Below are 18,750 nucleotides of genomic sequence, written 5' to 3'. Positions count from 1 at the left end.
GACATATTTGGTTCCACCAAATGGTCTCAGGATTTCTTGGGATGCTCACAAAAAAAAGGAGTGCTGTTGGTCGCTCATAATGTTTTACAACTGGACCACTCAGATGTATTTAGGAAATCTCCCAGTTCCCACATGTTCAGTTCATTCCGAGGATATATGCAAGATTAGCAGATTTAATTTTCAATAATGCTTTGGTGCTCCATGTTGTATTTTTGTAAAGGATGGAAAGAGTGGGAGGAAGCAACGGGGCTGCAATTTCTCGATGTCTAAGGAAATCTAAGTCTTAAGACAAAGCAGCTTGTTTGATTGGTATCCCATCCACAAATATTTACTCCCTCCCCCGCCAATGAAAGATGAGAGCAGTTTGCACCATCTACAAGATGCACTACGGGAACTCACCAAGGCTCCTCAGACAACAGCTTCCAACCACACAACCGCTACTACCTAGAAGGACAAAGGCAGCAGACACATGGGAACATGGCCATCTGGACATTCCCCTTCTAGCCACTCACTATCAAGACTTGGAAATAAAGTTCCTCCTCTGTTGCTGAGTCAAAATCCTGAAACTCCCTCCCAAACAGCATTCTAGGTGTACCTACATCATGTAAACTTCAGCGATTCAAGAAGACAGCTCACCACCACCTTCGTGAGGGCACTTAGGGATGGGTAGTAATTTTTGCCCTAGCCAATCACACCGACTTCAATGATTGAATTTAAAAAAAAAACAAGGCCAAGAATGGGCAAAAGAGAAAAAAAAGACAAATTTATGCAGTACTTCTCATATCCTTAGGAGATCCCAAATCTCTCAGAAATTTAAAATATAGTTACTGTTACATAGGCAAATGTGCCAATCAATTAAAGTCTTGGTTCAGAATCCCTCTTGCCTCTGAGTCAGAGGTTCAACTCCCTCCAGACACTTGAGCAAAATCTAGATTGTCACATCAGTGTAGTGCTGCACTGTGGGAGAGGTTGTCTTTCAATTGAGACTTTAAACCAAAGCCCTGTTCAGTAAAAAGATCGCAACGGAATAATTGGAAGGGATGACCAAAGGCTTGGGGAAGTGAGCCCCATGAGAGATTTAGTGGAAAGTTCAAAGTTGAAAGGGTTGGAAGGCATCCAGCCCGAGTGTGGTTGCTGATGGAGGGATGAAGGGAGAAGTCATTCATATGAGGCCAAATGGATAGGGGTTGGGGTTGCAAACAGAGAAACGGATGGATTAGGCTGGAGATGGAAAGGGAATCCATAGCAAAATTTAAAGTCATGGAAATGCATATTAAAAAAGCTGAACAATCATATTTCTTACAAATATTTAACTGGCTAATGAATGTTAAGCAGAAACCACACAGTGCTCCTGGATTACAAACTGTTTAAACAAAGATAAGAATACATTTAAACAAAAATAACCACTGGTTCTCAGACCATGTGTGGTACAAAGTGTGTTAACTTTCAGCTAACTATGGTAACACACAGATGTAGTACAAACCTTTGGTGGATCCAATGGATCTGAAAAACAGCCTTGTTTATGGCCCCATATTTGTCCAGCAATTTCAGGGTATCGCACATCTGCATTTAATGCAACATGTGGAGCCATGTCAACCACATACACAGGAGGCCAGTAGCGTGAAGATACCAGGAGGTCAACATGGTCACGTGCAGATTCTCTTCTCACGAGATACTTTGATCCACAAACAACCTGGTCACAAAATTTGGGAACTTTATTTTGCAGCAAATGGTAGACAGTAATTTCAGTAATTTGAAAGATGGAATGAAAAGAACTTGAAGTGATATCATCTTTTATAACTTTAAGATATCTCAAAGCGCTTTACAATGACGTTCTATTAAATTGCAATCACTTATTCAGAAATGCAGCAGCCTCTTTTCAAACAGTACAAGATAAATGACCATATAATCTGTTTTAGTAATATTGGCTAAGGGATAAACGTTGGCCCGTGTACCAGAAAAATTCCCCTAAAATTAAACGATCATGAGTTCCAAGCTCCACTGCCGGAATTAAGCACATAATCCAAATTGACCCCTCACAGCAGTAGTGAGTTGAAAGCACCTTATTCATGTAAAGTGTTAAACCAGGCTCTGTTGGCCTAACCAGATGGGACATTAATAAAATACCCTTTGGCTCCACTTTAAGGAGACCAAAGAGTTCTCCCAGTGTCTTGCTCAACATTTATCCTTCAAAACACTCCATCAGAATACTAATCCTAATAACGCTAATATTTTGAGAGCTTGCTGTGTGCAACTAGCATGTTGGTCTACAAGCAATTATAAGATGTTGACTGTGCAGAGTTTGAAGACATCCTAAGAATGCCAAAGGCACTTTATGAATTAGCTTTGCATTTGGAAAGAAAATAGGATTTACATGGTCATGGTCACAGGTGGAGGGGGGACTCGTAATGTTAAAACGGCGGCGCGGGCTCGTTGGGCCAAAGGGCCTGTTTCCCGGGCTGTTTTGTTCTTTTTTCTTAGGAGTGGGCCATACCAGCCTTGGAGGCTGTTCTGCCATTTTATAAGATCACAGCAGATTTGACCATGGTCTCATTTCATTGTCCTGTCTGCCCCCCCCCAACAACCCTTGACTCCCCTCCCTGTCTATCAAAAATCTACCCAACTTAGCCTTGACAAATTCAATGACTCAGCACCCACTCCTTTCTGGGGAAGAGAACTACACACTAATGACCGTCTGAGAAAGTTAGGAAGACAAATGCAATGTTAACATTTAAGTGGCATTTGTAATTGCATATTCTACCCAAAAGGGATTTTGTACGATAGCAGGAGTCTTGTAGATTTGTTTTTCAATAACTCCAGTCGGGCAACAATACACCAGAGAGTCTTAGAGAAAAATGGGACTTCTTCACTGCTGGGGTACATTGATACAATTTATGTTGTCTCATCTGATAGGAACAGGAAAAGGGCACACAGCTTCTCAAGCTTAACCTATCATTCCACTGGATGATGGCTGATCTGTACCTCAATTCCATGTATCTGTCTCTGCCTTTTCTCCATATTCTTTGATAACCTTACTCAACTATCCATTTTAGCAATTTCATTTGGCAGTCATTTACACTATCATTTGTACAACTGAAGCAATCACCTTCACTTTTGAAGTATAAATTCTGAGAGTTAATAGCAAAGTAGCCATGAGAATTTGCATAAACAAAACCTAAATACTTTTGTTCCTTCATGACTGAATCTCTCAACACATAAGAAAACATCCTAATTCCTCTAAAGAAAATGAGAGCACCAAAGTGACATACAATAAGAAGGTTCCCTTAAAGCACACATGTTCCATAAGACTGCTGATCAATGGGACTGGCCTGTTTAAAGATTAAGAACCTTTTCTCTGTTCCATTCCCCTAAGAACTCTTTCAGGACTTTGTCATGTTTTTAGCAAATCTAAAAGACAGAAAATAACCAACAATAATCCGCTGCTGTCCATTTATAATTTCTAAACATGTTTCTGTAAAAGTAGACCAGATGATATGTCCTCAAGGATCATTGCTGTGAAACAGGGTAACAGTCAAATTCATTAACCATGCATTTCCTTTGACCTAAACGGTGTGCAACTACTGTCAAAGAAACCATTGTGATTTCACTTAAATTCAATAGCACCATGCACATTTTTTGCATTTGTATTTTAAATGCTAGAATTATAATTCTCGAAGTAAACAAGTGAAGGTCTTTTCAAAAAAGCAAATTCCCACAGAATGCACAATCACGTGGCTTTCCGTTAATTTTCAACAGCATTCATTTCAAACGGAGCAAATGTGGTTGGGTTGTTCAGCTAAAGATGGCATGAAATTTAGATTACAGCTCAACTACTGTTTTCTCAACGCAGTTTACATACTTAGATGATACTGAAAATGTGAATGGAAATGGTTTTCCAAACCTCAGCTGTACCAGGTACTCTTTACTAACCAAGTACTAAGGAAAAAGCACAAGGAAAGGAAATAAGAATGATCTGATATTCAGCGCCACACTCATCTTACTAAGACAACTGAAGTACTGAATCCAGGCAACAGAATGATATCTGGACTAAGCAACAAAGAGGAAATTCAGTCTACATGGCATACTTTGTAAAAGTGAAATACAGTGAATGCTGGAAATCTGAAATAAACACAGAAAATGCTGGAAAAACTCAGCAGGTTTGGAACACCTGAGAAGGAGAAGTAGAGCTGATGTTTCATTCCACAGATGCTGCCAGACCTGCTAATATTTCCATCAAACTCTGTGTCTACGTCATACTTTAAGAAGTCTGACAACACCAGGTTTAAGTCCAACCAAAATCGGTTGGACTTAAACCTGGCGTTGTCAGACTTCTTATTGTGTTTATCCCAGTACAAAACTGGCATCTCCACATCATGTCTACATCATACTTTGCCATGGATATGGGCTAATTTCTATGGTTTCCCAAGTTTTCAGAACTTGGTGCAAATAGACAAAGATTACTTGCTTCTCCAGCTAACGAGAGGGGTAGAATGAAAATAAATGTCAATCGTAACTGCTCAGACACATTTTCAAGAAAAGGTCCAAGACTTCCTTACTTTCTTGCAATAAAGGCCAACATACGACTTGCCTTTATAACTGTTTGTGTACCTGCACGTTAAATTTCTGTGCTAATGTACAAAGACACCCAAATTCCTCTGTACATGAGCACTAAACAGTTTTTCACTATTTAAAAATGTTCTATTTCTCATTATCGAAAAATATCCTTTTTCTATTCTTCCTAGCAAAATGAATAACTTCACATTGCCCCACCTTACATTCCATGTACTACCTAAATGACTGCTCATACAATCACCTACATTTCTTTGCAGATTAGTGTCCTTCTCACAGCTTTATACTGTTCCACACTTGGCCTCTTCAGCTAAGTCATTACTATAGATTGTAAACAGTTGCGGTTATACCACTGATCTTTTGGCACACCACCTACCAAACCAAAAATGACGATTCCTTTTCTTTTGTGTCTTTTAACCAATCCTCTCTCCATGCTAATAAATTTCCCCAATCCCATGAGTCTTTACCTTATGTAGCAATCTTTTGTGTGACATCTCATTGAATGTCTTGAAAATACAAATATCAACATCCACTGTTCTGAATAAACTAACAGACTTGAAATTTTAACCTTGCTTCTTACTTCCCACATATCGCTGAGTATTTACAGGATTTCCTGTTTTTATTGTTATCTACTAGTTCATATAGCTACATTCTCAAAAAACTAAGAAACTTGTCAAACACAATTTGCCTCTCATAAAAACCACGTCATATCATGCCTGATCATGTTATGATTTTTGAATTGCCATATTACCATGTTCTGAAGAATAGATTCTAACATTTCCCCAACTAGTGACGTCCAGCTAACTACCTTGTAGTTCTTGGTTTTCTTGCCTTTCTTGTACAATGTTATTTGTTCTAATCTATCAGGACAGTTCCTAAATCTAGGGGATTTTGGAAGATTAAAACCAACAGAGAATGGGACATTCTCAACAGAGAGGATATTGTTTGGAATGTTTCAAGCTAACTCAGGTTTAAGGTGGAAAACGGCAAGTGAAATAAAAAATTAAATTTTAAGTTATTTAAATGGCTATATTTCAATAACAAGCATCAAAATGCTTGCTTTCTACTGCAGCTTACCTGATGTATACACAATTTATATAATTTTCCCCCTGTCACATCACATGGAGGTTGAATCTGTGAAGTTGCTCCATCCAGCACACAAGAATATAAAGCGAATAGTGAAGAGCACAGATGATCCTGCAAAATACGTACCAGGCAAACATGACAAAGGGAAGTCAAAGCATATTTATCAGCTGTTTGTTTTGACACAAGCAAACTATATTATATAAACATTTGGCAAGAAATCAAAGAACGTCTATAATTTAGGCTCAACCCTGGTGCACTTTCAAGACTGTTTTTTAAATGTGAACATGATAGAAAGAGCGCTTTATCAGTAAGGAACATTGTGAAGTAGTTCAGCATTTTTCCTTGCCACGTCTCAAAGAATCCCTAGAGTGCAGAAGGAGGTCATTCGGCCCATCGAGTCTGCACCGACAACAATCCTACCCACGCCCTAAATCTAGAAGCCCATATATTTACCCTCCTAATCACTCTAATCTATGCATCCCGGGATACTAAAGGGCAATTTAGCCTGGCGAATCATGGAATTCATCAGAATTAAGACTAATGCAATGCTCTCCTGAGAGCTTTGTTGATGCAACATTCAGTTCATATCGTTGGAAAGCAAGGATTTTGACTGGTACTGCCTTATCCAGCAAACATTGTGGCTAACTGTAATGTAAATGTAAACCAACCAGGGGAAGATTAATAAACTAAAAAAAACCATCAAGCTTGTTGCACCTTCAGGTCTGTATGGCTTTGCTTTTACAAAGAGCAGAACTTTTTACCCATCCTGTCATAGGCAGCTGTGAATGAATCTACAGAACTGCTATTGTTGTTAATGGCAAAATGTTCAAAGATCTAAAAAGCAGCCAAAAACAGAAATTTCAAGTGACTATACAAATTCCAGTGCAATGCACCAATTACACAAATGTAGCAACATAAAACATGCTTGTAATCATGCTCTACGGATCATTTTAATAACTCAAACATGTAATATCATGGTAACATCTACACAGCAGCCTCCATATAACATATTCTATCCTCACATTTCCATCACTCTGTTGCTGCAGAATATAGAACAGCTATAAATTATATTCATGTAGCATCTTTAATATAATGAAATGTTCAAGTTTCACAGGAACATCGTAAAACAAAATATGAAACCAAATTGCAAAAGGAGATGTTAGGTTTTGTCTAAGTGGTACGTTTTATGGAGCATCTTAAAGGAGGAAAGTGAGGGAAAGAGGCAGAGAGGTACAGGGAAGGAATTCCAGAGCTTGTAGCATAGGCAGCCAAAGACAGCCATCAATGCTGAAGCAATTATAATTGAGGTTCCATAATTATTGGTGATTTTAATAAAGGCTGTTTTGGTACTGTAGCAGGCGCGGAAACCTGCTTGAAGGGACTCAGGCAATGAATTTTGGGATAGAGTCACGGAGTTGGAGGGAACAGCACATTTAAGAATTTTGGAGCGGGAAGACCGAAAAAAGAGATGTTGGAGATGGGGCAGATGTTTGCATAGACTCAAAGAGGAGTATGTTTTGAGAGGAGTATGATGGCGGATTTAAATGGGAAGAAAGAACTATTTACAATATTGACTAGCATGGAGTTTAGGACGAGAGCTAGGTCATCTGCAATGTTGGAAGAGGTAGCCAGTAGGAAAGACTTCATTTGGAGAAGGTGTCATCATCACTCAGTAAGGTTTTCGTTGAGTCCACAATAAATTTATGGAAGGCAAGGGCCTGGTTCAGAAGTAGAAACATAGAAAAACAACAGCACAAACAGGCCCTTCAGCCCACAAGTTGCGCCGAACATGTCCCTACTTACTAGGCATATCAATAACCCTCTAAGTTCCATGTACTTATCCAAAAGTCTCTTAAAAAACCCTATTGAATCCGCCTCCACCACCACTGCCAGCAGCTGATTCCACGCACCCACCACTCTCTGAATGAAAACTTACCCCTGACATCTCCTCTGTACCTACTCCCCAGCATCCTAAACCTGTGTCCTCCTGTGGCAACCATTTCAGGCCTGGGAAAAAGCCTCTGAGAATCCACTCGATCAATACCTCTCATCATCTTATACACCTCTATCAGGTCACCCCTCATCCTTCGTCTCTCCAAGGAGAAAAGACTGAGCTCTCTCAACCTATCCTCAAAAGGTATGCCACCCAATCCAGGCAACATCCTTGTAAATCTTCCCTGCACCCTTTCTATGACTTCCACATCCTTTCTTAATGAAGTGACCAGAACTGAACACAGTACTCCAAGTGGGGTCTGACCAGGGTCTTATACAGCTGCAGCATTACCTCCTGACTCCTAAACTCAATTCCTTGATTGATGAATGCAATTACACCATGTGCCTTCTTATCCACAGCCTCTACTTGTGAAGCTGTTTTGAGCATCCTGTGAACCCTGACCCCAAGATCCTTCTGATCTTCCACACTGCCAAGAGTCTTACCCTTAATATTATAATCTGTCATCCTATTTGACCTGCTAAAATGAATCACCAAACACTTATCTGGGTTGAAGTCCATCTGCCACTTCTCCACTCAGTCTTGCATCCTATCAATGTCTCGCTGCAACTTCTGACATCCCTCCACACTATCCACGACACCTTCAACCTTTGTGTCATCAGCAAACTTATGAACCCATCCCTCCACTCCCTCATCCAGGTCATTTATAAAAATTACAAAAAGCAAGGATCCCAGAACAGATCCCTGGGCACTCCACTGGTGACCGACCTCCATGAAGAGAAAGACCCATCTACAATCACTCTTTGTCTTCTGTGGGCAAGCTAGTTCTGAATCCAAAGAGCAATGTCCCCTTGGATCCTGTGCCCCCTCACTTTTTCAATAAGCCTTGCATGGGGCACCTTATCAAACGCCTTGCTGAAGTCCATATAAACCACATCTACTGCTCTTCCATCGTCAATGCGTTTAGGCACATTCTCAAAAAATTCAATCAGGCTACTATTCTTGATCAGACTATACCTCTCCAAATGTTCATAAATCCTGCCTCTCAGGATCTTCTCCATCAACTTACCAACCACTGAGGTTAGACTCACTGGTCTATAATTTCCTGGGCTGTCTCTTCTCCCTTTTTTGAATAAAGGAACCACATCCGCAATCCTCCAATCTACGGAACACCACTCCCGTCTCCATTGATGATGCAAAGATTATTGCCAGAGGCTCAGCAATCTCTTCCCTTGCCCTCCACAGTAACCTGGGGTACATCCCATCTGGTGCCGGTGACTTACCTAACTTGATGCTTTTCAAAAGCTCCAACACATCCTCTTTCTTAATGTCTACATGCTCAAGCTTTTCAGTCCGCTGCAAGTCTGCGCTACAACCACCAAGATCCTTTTCCACTGTGAATACTGAAGTAAAGTATTCACTGAGTACCTCCGCAATTTATACCGGTTGTATACAAACCTTCCCACTGTCACACTTGATGGGTCCTATTCTTCACATCTTTTCCTCTTGCTCTTCACATACTTGTAGAATGCCTTGGGGTTTTCCTTAATCCTACCTGCCAAGGCCTTCTCATGACCGCTTCTGGCTCTCCTAATTTCCTTCTTAAGTTCCTTCCTACTAGCCATATACTCTTCTAGATCTCTAGCATTACTTAGCTTCCTGAACCTTTTGTAAGCTTTTCTTCTTGACTAAATTCATTACAGCTTTCGTGCACCACGGTTCCTGTAGCCTACCATAACTTCCCTGTCTCATTGTAATGTTGCTGTCAAGAACTCCAGACAAATATTCCTTGAAAATTTGCCACATTTCTTCTGTACATTTCCTTGAGAAAACCTCTTTCCAATTTATGCCTCTAATTTCCTGCCTGATAGCCTCATAATTCCCCTTCCTCCAATTAAACACTTTCCTAGTTTGTCTGATCCTATCTCTCTCCAATGATCACTATCCCCAAAATGCTCTCCCACTGAGAGATCAGACACCTGTCCAGGTTCATTTCCTAATACCAAATTAAGTACAGTCTCTCCTCTTGTAGGCTTATCCACATATTATCCACCTTCCTGAACAACCTAACAAACTCCCCCCCATCTAAACCCTTTGCCTTAGGGAGATTCCAATCGATATTTGGGGAATTAAAATCTCCCATCATGACAACTCTGTTATTATTACATCTTTCCAGGATCTGTTTCCCTATCTACTCCTCAACATTCCTGTTACTATTCAGCGGCCTATAGAAAACACTATAAGTGAGTGGACTTTCTGAAGTGAGGCGCACAGAAAAGAGCTGATCCACAAGCAAAGTCATCAATAAGAGGGATGAGTTATTGGGATTGCTAAATATAATGAGCCAGTGCTTAGATAAGATAGAGGATGCCAAGAAAGACACGGAAGGAAATTGTAGACCCATCTAACACAGAAGTAAGCTTGGGATTGCAGCAAGGCAGCAGAATGGTAAAGCAGTACAGAAAGTAGGTAATTCAAAGGGCAGCATACTTGAGATCTGGATAGGCTGAGTGAGTGGGCGAGGACCTGGCAGATGGAGTATAATGTTAGCAACTGTGAGGTTATCCACTTTGGCAGAAATAATAGTAGGAGGGATTATTATTTAAAAGGCGAAAAGCTGCAGCATGCTACGGTGCAGAGAGACCTGGGGGTCCTTGTGCTCGAATCGCAAAAACCCAGTCTGCAGGTGCAGCAGGTGATCAAGAAGGCGAATGGAATGTTGGCCTTTATAGCGAGGGGGATAGAATATAAAAGTAGGGAGGTCTTGCTGCAACTGTACAGGGTACTGGTGAGGCCGTAGCTGGAGTACTGTGTGCAGTTTTGTCGCCGCACTTGCGGAAGGATATATTGGCCTTGGAGGGAGTGCAGAGGAGGTTCACTAGGCTGATACCGGAGATGAGGGGGTTGGCCTATGACGAGAGACGAAATAGACTGGGTCTGTACTCGTTGGAGTTTAGAAGGATGAGGGGGGGAGGTTATAGAGACGTATAAGATAATGAAGGGGATGGATAGGGTAGAGGTAGAGAGATTCTTCTCACTTAGAAAGGATAGCAGGACCAGAGGACACAGCCTCAAGATAAGGGGGGGGGGGGCAGTTCAGATCAGAGCTGAGGAGAAACTTCTTCATTCAAAGGGTGGTGAATCTCTGGAATTCTCTGCCCGTTGAAGTGGTGGAGGCTACCTCGCTAAATACATTTAAGTCATGGGTAGATAGGTTTCTGATAGACAGGGGAATTAAGGGTTATGGGGAGAAAGCGGGAAAGTAGAACTGATCCACTTCAGATCAGCCATGATCTTATTGAATGGCTGGGCAGGCTAGAAGGCCCACTCCTGCTCCTATTTCTTATGTTCTTATGAGGGAAAAGAAGGGAAAGAAGGCATAACAATAGAAGAAAATCTAAGAGGGGTAAAGCAAAAGGAATTTAAAAAAGGGAAAAGCAAAAGTGGAAATTGCTCTTTTGCGAATGATATTTTCCCAACAAATTGCACTGGTTAGCAATTTAAAACTTTTTGACGATCTTCATCTACAGATGTGAAATGCTAGCTGGATTACAAGGGTCAGAGTTGAAGTTCACAATGCATAAGAACAGATTGAGGAAGGCAATAGTCCAGCCTAAATCTGCCTTTGCAACTGGCAAAACCATGTAAAACTCTCTTGTGCTGAAGCCAGAAGGCACAAAGTTTAAAGTGGACAAGAACAAGTAAATCTTCACAGTTTGAGGCCGGGGGTGGACACCTCCTTCCCGCTCCAATGCTTGCGGTGGATGCACCACCACCCCCCCCAACTCCCAATCACCTCCCTCTCTAGGTTCTTGAGTGTTGTTCGACCTGCGTCATACGGGCAAGGGAAGAGTATTCCATAACACTTTGACTTGTGCCTTGTACATTATGAACAGGCTTTGGGGAGTCAGTCTAATTCACAATTAGTCTCTAGTTCTGGTAATTACATGGCTAGTTCAATTGAGTTTCAGGTCAATGGTCACCCCCATGATGTTGACATTGGGGGATACAGTGATGGTAATACAAATTAAATTCTCTCTTGTAGGAAATGGCCATTGCTTGCACTTGTGCAGCGTGAATGCTACCTGCAACTTGTCAACTCAAGCCTGGATATTGTCCTCGTCTTACTTCATTCAAACATGGATTGGGGTGGCACAAATACACAGTGGCTCGTCACATTGCTGCCTCACAGTGCCAGGGACCCAGATTCAATTCTCGGCTTGGGTCACTATGTGTGGAGTTTGCACATTCTCTCAGTATCTGCGTGGATTTCCTCCAATTTCCTCCCACAGTCTGAAAGATGTGTATTGACCTGAACAGGCACTGGAGTGTAGTGACTAGGGAAATTTCACAATAACTTCATTAGTGTTAATATAAGCCTTACTTGTGTCTAATAAAAAATAAACTTTAAACTTTACTTCATAATCTGAGGAGTCATTAATGATGCTGAACAACATCCTCATTTCTGATCTTATGACGAAAAGTCATTGGTGAAACAACTGAAGATGACTAGGTCTCCGACACTCTCTTGAGGAACTCCTGTCATGATATCCTGGGCCTGGGATCGTTGACTTCCAACAACTACAATATCTTCTCTTGTGCTAGGTACAACTCCAACCAGCAGAGAATTTTCCCTGATTCCCACTGACTCCAGTTTTGCAAGGGTTCCTTGATGCCACACTCGGTCAAACATGGCCTTGATATCCAGGGCTATCACTCTCATCTCACTTCTGGACTTCAGTTCTTTTGTACATGTCTAAATCAAGACAGCAATGAGGTCAGGCACTGAAAAGCCCCAACAGAACCCAAAGTGGGCAAATATATCAAGACTTGCAGCAGTAATTATTCCATAACAGAAATATTCCTTTCAGAACCTCCTAAAATTACTAAATATGGCCAGAATGGCATGTTGCTCCAACCCCAAAGTTTAAAGAATTACAGTCAGGGAGTTAGAGTCAAAATATGTCATGTTCTCAATGATTAATCTTCTGATACAGCACAAAGTCAGAGAAGACAATTTGGTTCAATGTGAACGTATCCTCCTACAGGGCTTGATCCTACTCCAGGGATTCAACCTGAGTGCACTGAATAATACATTGTTTAAAAATATTCAGAATTAAAATGCACAAATTTCTATTCTGCTTGAAGCAGCAAGATGCTAGTTTAAGGTCAAAAACACTGGCTAGAATGCATTCTGTAGCAGGGTATGAATGAAGGGAAGGGGTGGTGAAGAATAGGTGAGCTGGATTTTCTTGGTTCATGATGGTTATGTACAGATGACTTACCTTGGAGTCATTGGGATTAAATGGGATGTCACATGACATGAGCAAGCTTTTTAGTTCTGCTTCAGTGTAGGAGTTGAGCTCCTCTAGTTTGAAAACTTCATCATGTAACAGTCTCACCAGCACTCTTGGATTTCCTGTTGAAAGCAGGAACAGCATGTAATTCATTCAGGACCAATTACACAAGTAAGTCTCTCCATGAGCTAGATGAAGTGAAATATCTATATTTTTGAAAAACCTATTTCTAATTTTAATTCTTTTCCTTTAAAAGGCATAAATCATACTGTGGATATCATAAAAGAGATGATTTTTTTCTTAAGCGTGGGCAGATGCTGAAATTGACAGCCCACTCACCATGTTAAAATGAATAATTAAAGGTTGATTAGGCTTGTAATCAAGCCTATTGATCCTAATAATATGCTGCTTATGCCATAATATGTTTGGCACAGGCAGTAGGATGGGACAGGAGTAGAAAGCTCAATTTGTAACCTTAAAGTGTTAAAGGAGGGAAAGGGGCAGGGGAGTGGTTGGGCTGAGGTCACTCTCTGGAGGGTGTCCTCCAGAGGGTGGTACCTGTTAACTCTGCCTCCCTTCCTTCCTGCTCCCTCCCTCAAGCCCACCGTCTGCACCCCTCTGCCTAATGCTGCGAAACCTGCCTAGCCCATCATCTGTTTCGGGGATCCTAAAGCTTGGGTTTCTCTTTTAGCTGCAATCGTGGCAACTGCCACAGATGCCTTCCTGGCGTTGCCAGGACTAAAACAGCTGCTGGCCAATCCAATTAGCCTGCAGCCCAAGAGAGCAAGAATTCTGCCCCAGTGAAGGGTAGAAGTCCCACTCAGCCTTTGTGAATGAGTCCTGCAGCACTTTATTGTACACTCCTCCCGCCAAATTATTCTGCCCAAAATGCTAACATACAATATTAAAATGCAAGATTAATACCTACATCATAACCAAAAACCAATTATCTAGCAATAAGCTATTGTTGTTACTTTGGATTAATAACTACATACTATTAATTAAAATCAAATGACCTGCATGCTAGGAATATGTTATGACTCTCCCTCTAATTTTTGCTCCACCCAACTTATGAATAAAATCGGAAAATCCTGAACCTCTGGTCGGTGTTTCCTTGCTGTCCTTCATCAAGATCAGGGACTTGTGTAGAAACTCACACACAAATTGTGTCTTACCAACAACCGGCTGTGGCTGAGGGTTTTTATCTTTCTCACTGTTCACCACAACAGATGCCCTCAGGAGAGGCGGAATGAATGGAGCAATTATTGAGGCGTCAAATTTTGTGATGGGGATACTGGATGGAAATGCTGCTTGCTCTATGGCTTCATTCTCCATCGTGGACCAAAAATCCTCCACGTTTACTTCATCTGAGGTAGGAAAATCGGGCCACGTAAACTGGAAAAGAATGTTAGAAAGAGAAAAATTGAAGTTACCGGTGGAAAGGCAATGCAATAGTGTACTTGGTTAATGTTGCATTCCCAACATGTAGAATTAATGTGTGCCATCAGTAAAAAAAAATACACTTGGCTGAGAGTCACATGAAGGGTTACTCCATGGTTCAGCACATCTGCTACCGAGATGTATGCTGAGGAAGATATTTTGTTCAATCCTCAATGTGTGTTATCTTGGTTGATATCAAGCTAGAGTAAGACAACAGGTCTCAATTCCTAAGCCACGAAGTCAGGAAAAATAGAATGACAGCTAGTGTGGCTACTTCAGAACATCACCAGAAATGTCTACCTGTGGCCATCGGACTGGATTTACCTTAGTTGTGATATGGTCTACGTTAAGACAATGGATTACCTGCACATTTAACTTGGAATTTGTATAAGGCAAAAGAATGTTAACAGCAAGGTAAAACCACAAATAGCATGTAAAGAGGGCACCCAGTAACCATGCCAATGTGTTAACTCAAAATGATCATAATTACAGTTCTTTCTTGAAGCTTTTCTCTGTCAGGTTGATGCCCTGTAAAAAGCTGAAAAAAAATCTTTTTGATCGTTTCCAACTCACGGAGGTGGCTTCAAGTCAATCCAATCCAACCACCTGCTCTGAGAACTCTGCTCACATTTTGATAGCATGGCAGAAATTCCACCACAGCAGCTGTGACAATCTACAACATTCTAAAATAAAAGTCACTTCACCCTATCTCCCAAAGTTAACGGACCTTTAAAAACTTCCAAGACGCAGATCCGCTTCTTCTGTAAAAAATTAATCAGTTCTTCCATTGGGTCATACCCTATTTGTGTACCAAGTTTTGTTGAAATCTGTACATGTTGTGCACAGACAGACTAACAAACAGGGATGAAAACATTATCTTGAGCCACCTTCAGTGGCCAAGTAAAAATGTGAAATTGAGATATTATGGATCAAGAAGAGGGCATGCAATTAAGTCCAAATTAATAACAATGACAGGCTTCTATTATAATTACATGGCCCAGATGAAATTAATAGCATCTCATTCTTGCATTGTTATCCACTCATTTTGTCACTGACGGTTTGTCCTTCCTCTAGTCCCCGGAACTTTGAATTTGAAATTTGCTAGAGTGAGAGAAACGTATTGTGAAAGACTGGAATTTAACAAGTTAAGGAATTTATGGTATGGCAGGTTCACACTGCTTCTGCAAAAGAATTGTTTTATAGTCAAATCCAGAGACATACAACAAAAATTCCATTGACCAATCACTCAGAAAAATCTCATCCAAATCAGTGGTTTATAGGTTATCCAGGAATAATTCCAAGTCAATAATCTGGATATTGGCTTTAGATGACTGCAGATCGAACAGAGGCAATTAGTCATTTGAATGGAGTACTAAGACTAGTTGGTTCATCCAATTAAGCAGTCTATGCAAGTAATAAGAAAACTTGTAAAATCTGGAGTTACTGATGTTTAATCGTACCTCAACGTTTTTTAGTGCAAGAATATTCTCAGGGCTTCTTTGTGCTACCTCCAGCTTAGGTGCTACTCCACAGATCCCACAAATCATGTCATTGTAGTCACGAATAGTGAGGGATTCAAATGCCCAATAACCATTCCATAGAAGCTCTTGAAGCTGGTTCAGCTGCTCGTCAGACAAGATCTTCTCTGGAAAACAAATCAGTCTACGTATTAGACAACAGCTCCAATTTTCAGTCAGGCAGGCAAGAGGTCAGCTTGGATCTAGTGGGGTGAACCTACTGCTCGCCAATGTGGGACCCCAGCCACTTTAACTCCCTACTGTCAATATTATCACAGGCTGCAACTCTTGCCCAAACCTGACAGGAATGAATGACCTGGACATCAGCAGCAGAAGAACGGGAGCAAGGCAGGAGGTCATCCTCATAGATTTGAGGGTGTATTTCCTATCTGCTAGCTTTGTTTTGGGGTGGGGAGAGGAGGAAAGCTCAGGACAGGCAAGTGTTCTTCATTAACACTGCCCATTGCAAAACTGCCCCTTACTGTTAGGGAGATTAGCAGGGTAAATACATGGGGTTACGTGGATAGGGCCTGGGTGGGATTGTTGTCAGTGTAGGCTCGATGGGACAAATGACCTCTTCCTGCACTGTCGTGATTCTATGATCAACATGAATCCTGGCTATATTATCCTGAATGATTGGAGAGCTACAGAGCAGAGCAATGACTAGAATGCAGTAATCAAATGATTTTTTTCCTAGATTCTTCCATCTCCTACATGTTTGTCTATAACCTAGAATAAAACTACAGAACATTTTCAACTCTAGAAAAAAATTAAAAACAACCCCATTTTAGGATTTGACTAAATGAGTGCTTTTTAATACTCAATTATTTGCAAATACTGACCAGAATTTTTAGTCTTTCCAGAATTAAGTCTTAAATTGTTAAGTGCAACTCGATACTTAAGCATATTATTGTTAAGTTTCTTTTTCAGTATGGAGTGCATTTACCCTATGCTAAAGCAGCTGTCTTAGTCAAAGCGGCTAACCTACCTGCACCGTGGGTTAAATCGAGGCTGAGAAAAAATACCTAAGTCTTGATGCAAGGCATGCGAGTTCATGTCTTATTGATGTTAGACTATTTTCCTTCTGTTAGATCATGCATATAACACTTAACCACGCTGAATTCCTATTCTGCAAGTTCATTTCACTGTTACTGGCAAGTATAATTGGGCAAATAAATCAAAATGGATCTCAGGATATCAAACTTGAGTTTTTCTATAATAGTGGCAATGCGCATGAAAATTAATCTAACATAATCCATAAGTTGACTGCGCAAAACTAAGTCCTGAAACTAGTAGTCTACTGCACAACACAGAATTGAAGTATAAGGTCACATTGCTAAACTCCACCAAAATGTTCAAGTAATGATTATAGTTAACCAGCAATACCACATATGGCATCATAAGTTTGGAATCGGTTTTAGGATCATAGAATCCCGACAGTGCATAAGGTGGCCATTCGGCCCATCGAGCCTGCACTATCAATAATCCCACCCTATCTATGTAATCCCAAGTATTCACCCTGCTAGACCTGTGACACTAAGAGCCAATTTAGCATGGCCAATCAGCCTAACCTGCACATCTTTGAACTGTGGGAGAAGACCAAAACACCCAGAGGAAACCCACAGAGACATGGGGAGAATGTGAAAACTCCACACAGCCATTGATCAGAGACTGGAATTGAACCCGGGTTCCTGGCGCTGTGAGGCAGCAGTGCTAACCACTGTGCTGAAGTCTTATTCCCTAATTTCAAGTAAGTTAATTGGGATTGTGTGACAATTCTGTTGAATTACGTCAATCGAGCAGTACAAGGAACAGCAAATGGAAAGTCCTGCAAGTTTAACTGGAGCCCAGTGATCTACCTAACATATTATACATTACAAATTAATTTTTTCATCAGTAGATAGAGAGTCAAAACCCCATGGCTCCAACAGATGAGATGAGAAATTCTGGCTAATAAAGAACCGAAGAACCAGTTGTCCATAGTCTTGTCTTTATTACCATGTGTAAGTAAGGAAACAAAGGGATTCAAGAAAAGGACTTGCTTAGCTGCAGAGTGACTGCAATCAGCAATTTAAATCTGGGTACTTATTTTATCAGCACCAAACAAACTCTCAAATTCATACTTTGTAGAAGATCAAGATGCCAATGGATGTTGGAGACTACCAATGTGTAGTGCCCCCCCGCCCCCCCCACAACATTTGTAGTCCCCGACACCACCTTACAGCGAACCATATGAGGAGGTATATGGAATAAAGGAAGTTAAGATAAAATTTTAGAGATGAAAAGAAAGATGGCAAAACCAAACCTTTGCTTTTAACATCAATTATTGCTCTGTTAATAGCACTCTCACCTATGACTTAGTGGGTTTTATTCAATTCTCAGGTTTAAGACCCAATTCAGAAATTTGTGAACGAAACTCCAACGCATTACTGAAGAGATACTGAACTTATCGAGGAAGTACTGCACTTATCAGAGTTGTTGTCTTTCTGAGATGTTAAACGGAGGTCTCTTCTGCACTCTCAGGTGGATGCAAAAGACCCTAAAGCACCATTTCAAAGATGGCCTTAGGAATCCTTCCGAGTGCCTCGGTCAATATTCACACTTCCACAACAGTGCTTAAAAAAATTCTGTTCGTTATCCCTTAGTGCTTTTCCTATGCTCTACATTCATTCTCTCCTTTCTCCTGCCAGTAGACAGACTTTTAAATGTGAAATATGCACACCCAAACCACCTGATACCTGAAAACAAACACTGCTTCCTTAAAAGCATTACGTCATATGAAGCATTTTCATCATTTAGAGGGGGGGTTCCATCATGAATAATCCATTTGAAAAGAAACCCGTCAACCAAAAACTTTTGAGAACCACAGCATTAGATTTATACAGCCCTG

The 18,750-nt window shown here is 40.9% G+C and overlaps 1 protein-coding gene across 6 annotated transcripts in view; it reads right to left on the bottom strand.

Moving 5' to 3' along the window:
• hmgxb3 (HMG box domain containing 3) overlaps positions 1 to 18,750 on the bottom strand; it is a 66,491-nt gene that overhangs the window by 2,595 nt on the left and 45,146 nt on the right. For 4 of the 6 annotated variants that reach the window (XM_080201344.1, XM_080201347.1, XM_080201346.1 and 1 more), the window contains 5 exons: positions 15,804 to 15,988; positions 14,079 to 14,298; positions 12,892 to 13,025; positions 5,647 to 5,766; positions 1,484 to 1,693 (listed from right to left, as the gene is read on the bottom strand). In XM_080201344.1, the coding sequence (XP_080057470.1) occupies positions 1,484 to 1,693; positions 5,647 to 5,766; positions 12,892 to 13,025; positions 14,079 to 14,298; positions 15,804 to 15,988 (869 nt within the window). Of the gene's footprint in view, positions 1 to 1,483; positions 1,694 to 5,646; positions 5,767 to 6,371; positions 6,490 to 12,024; positions 12,363 to 12,891; positions 13,026 to 14,078; positions 14,299 to 15,803; positions 15,989 to 18,750 lie in introns of those variants that run through there. The other 2 variants (XR_013888449.1, XR_013888450.1) reach the window with 2 other exon arrangements.

The sequence above is a fragment of the Carcharhinus amblyrhynchos genome, chromosome 13 (genome assembly GCF_965287045.1).
Source record: "Carcharhinus amblyrhynchos chromosome 13, sCarAmb.v2.hapA, whole genome shotgun sequence".
Lineage (NCBI taxonomy): Eukaryota > Metazoa > Chordata > Chondrichthyes > Carcharhiniformes > Carcharhinidae > Carcharhinus > Carcharhinus amblyrhynchos.
The sequence above is the reverse complement of the archived record's forward strand: the minus strand, read 5'-3'. Positions and strand labels throughout refer to the sequence as shown.